This window comes from Macrobrachium nipponense, chromosome 15, assembly GCF_015104395.2.
Source record: "Macrobrachium nipponense isolate FS-2020 chromosome 15, ASM1510439v2, whole genome shotgun sequence".
Classification (NCBI taxonomy): domain Eukaryota; kingdom Metazoa; phylum Arthropoda; class Malacostraca; order Decapoda; family Palaemonidae; genus Macrobrachium; species Macrobrachium nipponense.
The window spans coordinates 69,632,390-69,642,280 of record NC_087208.1 but is presented as its reverse complement, the minus strand read 5'-3'; the positions used below and the strand labels follow the sequence as shown (position 1 = coordinate 69,642,280).

Below are 9,891 nucleotides of genomic sequence, written 5' to 3'. Positions count from 1 at the left end.
ACGAACATCATAGCAGGATATTTTAACCTTATCATGAAAGCCAAGTTTATAGTATCGGTTGCAGTGCGTTTCCTACCAATAATATAATAGGAAGCATTGAACATACCCAAACACTAAGTGAACGAGTTGAAAGTGTCCGACGCTTAGCTCCTCTCTCTCTCTCTCTCTCTCTCTCTCTCTCTCTCTCATATTAGCTACTTTAAAGTGACATGTCATCTAGAAATACCACTGGCGGTAAGTATGCAGTTTTGATATGTCATTAACCACCCTCTAATCTTGACTAAATAATAATATGCCATATATATTTTTCGGGGGCGGGGGGGAGTGGTGTCGGGGATTGAGTTCTTGTTGTTAAGCCGTCTTACAGGTTTTGGAATTCTAAAATGTAATTCAAACTGACAAGCTTCTTGCTTTTGCGGTACCGATGTCCTCAGCCTGGCTTTGCTACAACTGAAATGGGTGGGGGTCTAGGGTGAAGGTGGGCCTGTTGCGGACCCGATGATGGACGAAGTAGATATGCTCATGGATAGAGTGTATGGCTAACGAAAAAGCTCCACTTGAAATATTTTCATATTTATTTTTAATGCCTGCGTGTTTTTAGTGTTTAGTGTAAATACATATAGAATGAAAAGGAGAGAGAGAGAGAGAGAGAGAGAGAGAGAAGAGAGAGAGAGAGAGAGAGAGAGAGAGAGAGACTGAGTAACAAAATGAAACTACTAGGGACAGAGAAAATTCCACAACGTGTAATGGAAATTGAAAAGAAGGACTCCCAAACTTGGTGGACAAACTTTAAACCATTCCCATATGGTAAACTTAATTCGTTTGCCAATGATAAACAATTGCTGATGTTCAGGAAAGGTTTCATGTATTCATGGTTGGGTTTGTATTCCCTCTTGAATATACTGTAGAGGTTATTCCCTACACGCCCTTCATTACAATAATTATTACATGATATTGGATAAAAAACCACATCTACTTGGCTATATTTTCTAATATATTAATTGTGATACATGTTTTAATGTTCATACGGACAGAAATTCCTTTCGCTCTTATCATTCGCCTGTGAGGATAAGAGAAAGACGTCTCTATTGTTAAACAGCCCTTTCAGTCGTTTACCTGTCCATTGTGGAAAGAGCTATTTGGAGAAATGTAGTTTTGATGATATTGTCCTAGGTTCTCTTTTTAGATAATTTTTTGAGAAACAATCAGGATAGCGAAATTCCCTTTAGATTTTGACTCCTTTAAGATATCAAATTCACATTTCTAATAAATAAATTATAATAATGCAATACCTGGAGCTAAACGATATGCATAGGTCTGTTTACGATTTTTTTACATCATACGACATGGAAGTTCAGCGGAAGCCATGGGTAATCCAAATATACACACTCAATTTTTACATTTATTTTTTTTTTAATATTAATGAGAAGTCCAGAAACCTTCCTTCTAGATCACCTCTTACAATCTGTTAGGCATAGAAGATTCATGGTTTCTGACGATCTGTGGTCGGTTGTGGAAGAGTTTCCATTGTGTTCCCAGAGGTTCATAAGTTGATCTGGTCTCATCTCCCTCTCAGGCTCCCAACCATTTTACCAAATTAGCCAATAATTCTCAGTGAGGTTCATGTCTGTATCCTTACTTGGCCAGTCAAGCAACTGCAGATCCTCTCGACCTTGAAACCATTCCTGGACTATTCTGGCCGTATGAATGGGGCAGCGGGGAGGAATAATTCCGCTGTTGATGTGAAAGAAGTTAGAAATCCCGAAGAATTTCAATGTATTTTTCACCAGTGAACCTCCACTCAATCCTGGTGATATCATCCATATAATGTAAGAAGATCCAGCCCCAAACGTTTACTGTGACGTGCCCATTCCTGGTCACCTCGTAAATTTCCTCTGTAGTATCTGAAGGGAAAAAATCTAATTTTTAACAAAAAAATTTACGCTTTGCTTTTTCGTATAGGGAAAATAATGCTATAGTCGTTTTGGGAAATAAATGATAAGTAACAACCCTTGGAATAAGTTAAGAATGTTTATTAATCTGCAAGGATTAATACTTATAATAGCATTAACTTTAATCTGCAACAGTCCGTTATGATATGATATTCTTTAATTCAGTAAACAGGCTGTACTCTATATTATAAATTATTCATAACATTAATAATGCATTTGATTAATGCCTGAAAGCTGGCCATAGTAGAACTAATGGGGGGTTTTCAATGAAGTTTTAATTTTTATTTTCACACTTCTCGTGGCAATATAATTCAATTAGCGGAAAATACATGGTTATTGACAAAATTATTATCTTTTGATTATAATATTACCCTTGCAATTATATTATAGTCTGACTGTTATTAATGATTATAGAAACTCACCTTATATTACTCGGTCTTCGGTTATGTATTCTGCCGTGACTTCTGCTAGTAAAAGACCTTTCGTCACTGCATACAACTCGAGACCAAAATTCCATATGCTCCTCCACAAATTGTTGAACAAAGGCAAGCCTATCAGCACGATGCCGTTCTGCGAGAAATTCCTTCTTGGCAGGAATTCTATGCGGTAATCCTGCCTCATCCAGACGTCTTCGTACCGTCATAGCCGAAACATTTAATGCCAGACGTTCACGAATAGCAATAGTATTGGTAAAAGCATCTTCTTATGCTGCTCGTCGAATGTCGTCGTTATCCTAACGGGTGGTCTTTCGTGGTGGAGGTCTTCGAACTGAATACGTAATTAACATGCAGATACCTAGATAATCAAGATTATTATAGCCTGTTTACTTATAGGAACGCTATTTGGTATTCTGGGAAGTAAAGAGAAAGAATCACTATTAGAGTTCAACAGGACAGGCAACTATAATTTAGGTTTCATGATTTTACGGGTTTGTAAGGTTTATTGTTTTAAAAATTAATAATAAATGAAATAAAGAAATGCTATCCAAAGTCGGTCAATTTCCCAGTCTAAGCATGCCTCCTTTCCATTTATTTACTGCTGCAGGGGAGACGTCAAGACGCTGTGCAACAGCACGTATTGGAAGCCACTTTCTAGTAGAGCGACGATCTGCACCAGGAGAACCATATGTTGCTGTTCATTTGGAGACTATAACGAATACTACTAGCAGAGGACAGATAACCTATCAAAATTATACAACACCTCAGTCTAGCCATGATTGGGTGACAACTTGTTAGCGTGTAATAGGGGTGCTGTAGCATGATATCGTTATCACTGAACAAGTGATATATTAAATCACACGATTACTGGGACTGAGTGATTGATTGGCTGTTACTGGCATTGCAACATCTCAGGTCATTACTGTCATTGATAACGTTTTAAAATTCTGTATGTCTTCATAATGATAAATTGTTAATTGTCTGTTTGAAACACTAAAGGTGGTGGTGTTCCTCTCTTAACGTGAATTCCATTAATCTGCTTTCGGGCTGTTTTAGTGTATAAGAGGTTGGAGGAGGCAAACTTGTAATAAGTATTAATCATTATAGATGAATAAACATTATCTTTAATGCAGTGGTTGTTACTTAGCATCACATTTCCCCAAACGATATATCATTATTTTCCCAGTTACGGAACAAAGCAACGCGTAAATTGTAAAAAATTCAGATTGTTTTTCCTTCAGATACCACCGAGGAAACATTTACGAAGTTGCCAGGAGTGGCTTGTAACCGTAAATGTGTGGGCCTGGATTTCCTTACATGGTATATGTGATATCACCAGACTGAAGGGTTTCCCCAGTGGAAAATACGTTTAAAAATTCTTCAGGATTTCTTACTCCTTCACTTCACCAGCGGAATTATCCCTTTCCACCTAGTCCTGTCGTTTTCATTCATAGACGGCTGCCCCATCCATACGGCCAGAATAGTCCAGGAATGGTTTCTAGATCGAGAGGATTTGAATTGGTTGACTGGCCAAATAAGGGTGCAGACATGAATCCCTAGATCCCGAGAAAGATAAAGTCGATTTATTAAATATTGAACAATTCACAGGTGCCCCGAGAGAAGCCGAAGTGCAGTGGAAAAATCACTGAATTTCTAATCAGGTTTTCTCCCATGTATACATAACAAAAAAAAAACCAAAAAAAAAATCCCTTTTTGTTCCCGTTATTTTTATGCTCATCCATTTCGTATGAAGTAGCTACTGTCGCATATCTTATGTAATATAAGCATTAAGCAGGTTAGGAGATTAATTACGTTGCTTTATGTCTATTACAATAATTAGAATCATAATTACCTGACTTGTTATCGAATTACAGTTACAACTTCAATTACAAGATGGGGAACATATCAAATACAATACAATTCTAATATTTCAAAATTGTAATCACAGCTACAAATACTATATAAAACGTATTACTCAATTACATTTCGCACACCTATTTAATTTTAAGAAATGCAGATAGTTGCAAAGACTTTATACTTGAGTTTGGTTTCCTTTTACAGTCAATTTCTGCAACAATTGTAATTTGTAACTTATGATACCTTTAGTACAAAATACAAAACAAACATATCTAAAATATTTTAGACCTGTAGAAATTATCGTTAGCATCCTATGATTTGCCTATGTAAATTTTTAGTATGTTTATTGTGGTGAAAATTATTATGCTGATTATAAGAAAATGATACTGAAATACAAACACTCAAATACTGGAAAAAAATTTCACAAAAACTTTTTGCACAAAAAAAGGAAATAAATGGAATAAATTTTTTTTTTTTTAGAATTGGTAGCTGGCTTGTTAAGATTCTCCCTTAATAATATAATACAAATGAATTGGGAAAGCGACTCAAACATCTCTCCATTGCATTTGGTCAAGATGAGTTCTCGAAAAGTAAGATGGGCGGCTCTAGGATAACAATCTCAATAAAGTTTTCAGTTACAATTACAATACAATTACCATTAATTATAAATAAAAAAACAAATGGAATTACAGTTAACTTCAAAACGTGTAATTAAAAACATATCAGATAAATGACAATAACACCAAGCCTGAATAAAAGGTAAGGTTTATTGTAATTGGTAAAGCTCTCTTACTGTGGGTTTCACAGACAGTGCAGTCATGTTTTTGGTCAATAACACTGTAATGAAGACTGGTATCAGTACGAGATTTTGCTGTAATTTTCGGTATAATCAAGCTTTAACTCTATTGGATGTCCGGTAAAAATGCTCAATTTTTATTTGTAACACATAGAGTAACTATAACCAGTTACCTATTCAAACCAATCTGTAGGCAATTGGCGGCTCTCTCTTGCTAAAAAAAAAAAAAAAAAAAAAAAAAAAAAAAAAAAAAAAAAAGTTAGAAGTTGCGTGACAAACGGATTTCTGCTACCATGCCGACAGCTATGTTCCTAGGCGGCCATCTCTTCTTCACCTTCGTAATGCAAGCATATGGCTGATGCCCTGAGTCCAAATGAAGCTTGCGAAGGAGGTAACTAAACACAAGTTATAACAGTAGATTTACCATCAATCACAGTGTCTATCGTTCTACTACTACACCATACATGCAGATATCTCTTACTCCAATAATTATAATCATTTACTTCATAACCCAAGTCAATAGTCACTAAAGAAAGAAAAAAAATTTTGATCTTTAAGACAAAAATAGTAATAGCTACTACTTACTGCTGCTGCTGCTAATAATAATAGTTAAAAAATGCTATATTACTGGTTATGATTATTAATAATTAATTAATATTGTTCCCTTGTTTTCAACGTAGACCAAAAGTAATATATCCATTGCCTAAGGTAAGGTAGTACGGTACGGAATTTGCACATTTTTTCCGTACCTGAACTGTACCGTACCGTACTTCGGTAAAATTGTCGTTGCGTAATTCCGTACCGTACACATAGGCTATAAATATCAGCCTTGCTGGCAGGTAACAACAGCGTGAATCGTTATATATATATACAACATTTTAAATTATTATTATTAGATTAGATTAGATAGATAGATACAAAAAAATCGTGCAAAATATACTTAAACTAGTAACATTCAGAGAGAGAGAGAGAGAGAAGGGAGGGGGAGGAGAGGTGAGGGAAGTCTCTCAAGACGGTGTACCAGGTAAACCTGTGTCCAACTGTACTGTCACGCACAATAGTTCGTTCCCTCCACTGATCCAGATGAACACGAATCCGCGACTATGAAACCCCGGAGCAGTGAGCAAGTAACTAACGGAGCATCCAATAGATGTTTGCGCCGTCAGGACAAGGAAGGAGGAGTGGGCAGCAGATAGTTTTCTTGAGCATAGAGTAAAGTATCCATAATCTATTAACGTTAATTAAGAGAGTGGTCGTAAACATTTTGTGTTGACGATACTGGGTTTGAGTGTAAAATGTGCATTTAAGGAAATATGCGAAATAAATATGAGACTAAAAGTGCTTAGGAACTCAGTATTTATGAAATGGCATTTCCTATAGATTATTAAATCTTATATACTGACATGACTGTCCACGAGATCGATACAAAACAATTTCACCAGTGTTAACGGTGGTGTTCTGTAAGCAGCAAGCCACCTCTATATATGTATTGAATATATTATATATATATATATATATATATATATAATATATATAATATATATAGATATATAGATATATATATATATATATATATATATATATGTATTATTATATATATATATATATATATATACTATATATATATATATATATATATATATTATATATATATATATATATATATATTATATATATATATATATATATATATATATATATATATATATATATATATTATATATGAACATCTATTTCAGCAAATTAGCAAATTTTTCAGTTCACTTACTTTATTGAGGTAGCAACCATACACACAGATACATGTCTATATACTTAAAACAATTCATGATTGGGCCAACCTCCATAGAGAAAGCGGGCGATGTGGGCAATAACACAAAAAAATTTGTGCTATATATAATTTTCTTTATTTACTAAATTTTAGTAATTAAAACAACATGAAATATTAGGATACTTTCACCAATATAACAGGTTCATATTTGGTGGAAAAGAGAAAGACAGAACCACAGAATATAACAAGACAAAGGTGAGTAGAGAAAGAGAGAGAGATAACTTATTAAGTTCTTTTCTAGTTATGGTGTGAAGAAGCCTCGTGTTCTTATTTTCTTCCTAGCACCAGGTCAGTTGCAAAATACGAGTCATTATCCATTTTACTATATTTCTTTAGTAAGGATATTTTCATCCTTGTTTTCAAGATACATTATAATAGAAAATAACTTAACTCAATTCCTGTAGTTATAGCCAATTCTAACGTGTAAAAGAGTTAATATGTTTTTGTAGGAATGTAACTTTTCTCTCCTGTAAAGTCAACTGCCATAGTCCTTGCCGTTCCCTGACCATTTCTGTCTTAGGGAGGGTTAGGAGCAACTAGCTTCTACCTTTGCATTGGAAGGAGTTAAGTTGCTAGTATATGGCCATTCGTAGGCTGCAGCTTTTAGCTCCACTAATTCTATCAGGCCTTATTTCTTCTACCTTTTGGACCGCCCTTTTAATAATCTAGCCTTAGTTTCTTAACTGCTGTGCTCTTATTCTGTCTCCGGGACGCCTGGCGGGCGGAGGCCAGCCCGTCCCCGGAACGCCTGGCGGGCGGAGGCCCGCCAGTCCCGGGGACGCCCGCCCGTCCCCGAGACGCCTGGCGGGCGGAGGCCCGCCGGTCCCCGGGACGCCTGGCGGGCGGAGGCCCGCCGGTCCCCGGGACGCCTGGCGGGCGGAGGCCGACGGTCCCCGGGACGCCTGGCGGGCGGAGGCCACCCGCCGGTCCCCGGGACGCCTGGCGGGCGGAGGCCCGCCGGTCCCCGGACGCCTGGCGGGCGGAGGCCCGCCGTCCCCGGACGCCTGGCGGGCGGAGGCCCGCCGGTCCCCGGGACGCCTGGCGGACGGAGGCCCGCCCGTCCCCGGGACGCCTGGCGGGCGGAGGCCCGCCGGTCCCCAGGACACCTGGCGGGCGGAGGCCCGCCCGTCCCCGGGACGCCTGGCGCGGAGGCCCGCCCGTCCCCGGTACGCCTGGCGGCGGAGGCCCGCCCGTCCCCGGGACGCCTGGCCGGCGGTAGGCCCGCCGGTCCCACGGGACGCTGGCGGGCGGAGGCCCGCCGGTCCCCAGGGACGCCTGGCGGGCGGAGGCCCACCGGTCCCCAGGGATGCCTGGCGGGAGGAGGACCCGCCAGTCCCGGGGACGCCTGACGTGCGGAGGCCCGCCGGTCCCCCGGGGACGCCTGGCGGGCGGAGGCCCGCCGGTCCCCTCCCCGGGGACGCATGGCGGGCGGAGGCCCGCCGGTCCCGGGACGCCTGGCGGGCGGAGGCGCGCCGGTCCCCGGGACGCCTGGCGGGCGGAGGCCCCGCTCGTCCACGGGACGCCTGGCGGGCGGAGGCCTGCCGGTCCCCGGGGACGCCTGGCGGGCGGAGGCCCGCCGGTCCCCGGGACGCCTGGTCCCCGGTGACGCCTGGCGGGCAGAGGCCCGCCGTCCCCGGGACGCCTGGCCCCGGGCGGAGGCCTGCCGGTCCCCAGGACGCCTGGCGGGCGGGAGGCCCGCCGGTCCCCAGGGACGCCTGGCGGGCGGAGGCCCTCCAGTCCCCGGGGACGCCTGGCGGGCGGAGGCCCGCCGGTCCCCCGGTTACGCCCTGGCGGGCGGAGGCCCGCCGGTCCCCAGGGACGCCTGGCAGGCGGAGGCCCCGCTGGTCCCCAGGGACGCCTGGCGGCGGAGGCCCGCCAGTCCCTGGGACACCTGGCGTGGGCAGAGGCCCGCCGGTCCCCGGGGACGCCTGCTGGGCGGAGGCCAGCCGGTCCCCGGGACGACGCCTGGCGGGCGAGGCGGCGCGCCGGTCCCCGGGACGCCTGGCGGGCGGAGGCCCGCCCGTCCCCAGGGACGCCTGGCGGGCGGAGGCCCGCCGGTCCCCGGGACGCCTTGGCGGGCAGAGCCCGCCGGTACCCCGGGACGCCTGGCTGGCGGAGGCCCGCCGGTCCCCGGGACGCCTGGCGGGCGGAGGCCCGCCGGTCCCCGGGGACGCCTGGCGGGCGGAGGCCCGCCGGTCCCCCCCCGGGACGCCTGGCGGGGCGGAGGGCCGCCGGTCCCCGGACGCCTGGTTGGGCGGAGGGCCGCTGGTCCCCGGGACGCCTGGCGGGCGAGGCCTGCCTGTCCCCTGGACGCCTGGCGGGCGAGGCCCGCCGGTCCCCGGGACGACTGGCGGGCGGAGGCCCGCCTCCGGTAACCGGGACCGCCTGGCGGGCGGAGGCCCGCCCGTCCCCGGGACGCCTGGCGGGCAGAGGCCCGCCCGTCCAAGGGACGCCTGGCGGGCGGAGGCCCGCCCTTCCCCGGGACGCCTGGCGGGCGGAGGCCCGCCCGTCCCGGGACGCCTGGCAGGCGGAGGCTTGCCGGTCCACGGGACGCCTGGTGGGCGGAGGCCCGCCCGTCCCTTAAGAGAGTAACACCTCTGTTTAACCTTAGAACCAGAATATGCCACTGAATCGTTCATCCGGTCCTTCATTCTCCAGGGGCTTCTCTGAATCCTCTGCTTCTTATCCTGCACTCCACAAACAAATTCTTCTGAATACTCTGCTCTTCTTTTGACGCTCCCTGAATCTTCTCTGAATCCTCTGCTCCTCCTGACACTCCACAATCTTCTCTGAATCCGCTTCTTTTCCTGGCACTCCACCAATCTTCTCTGTATCTTCTGCTTCGAATCCTGGCACTAACTCACCACCAATCCTTACAATTTGCCTTTCCCTTTCAGGAATCAATAAAAACTCTTACAAAACATTTATACTTATTTCCCTCTAACTTTCATATCCTTCAACGATTAACAAAGCAAACTTATTACATATAAACATCAAACCTTCCATATTAAATAAGTATTG

The 9,891-nt window shown here is 44.4% G+C and overlaps 1 protein-coding gene across 1 annotated transcript; it reads right to left on the bottom strand.

The window, feature by feature from the left end:
- Window positions 1-3,043: 3,043 nt before the first annotated feature.
- Window positions 3,044-8,293, bottom strand: LOC135226709 (collagen alpha-1(I) chain-like). The gene is made up of 2 exons (XM_064266416.1): window positions 7,977-8,293; window positions 3,044-3,059 (listed from the first exon to the last, which is right to left on the bottom strand). Exons 1-2 carry the CDS (start codon window positions 8,291-8,293, stop codon window positions 3,044-3,046), a joined length of 333 nt encoding a protein of 110 aa, XP_064122486.1.
- Window positions 8,294-9,891: the final 1,598 nt, after the last annotated feature.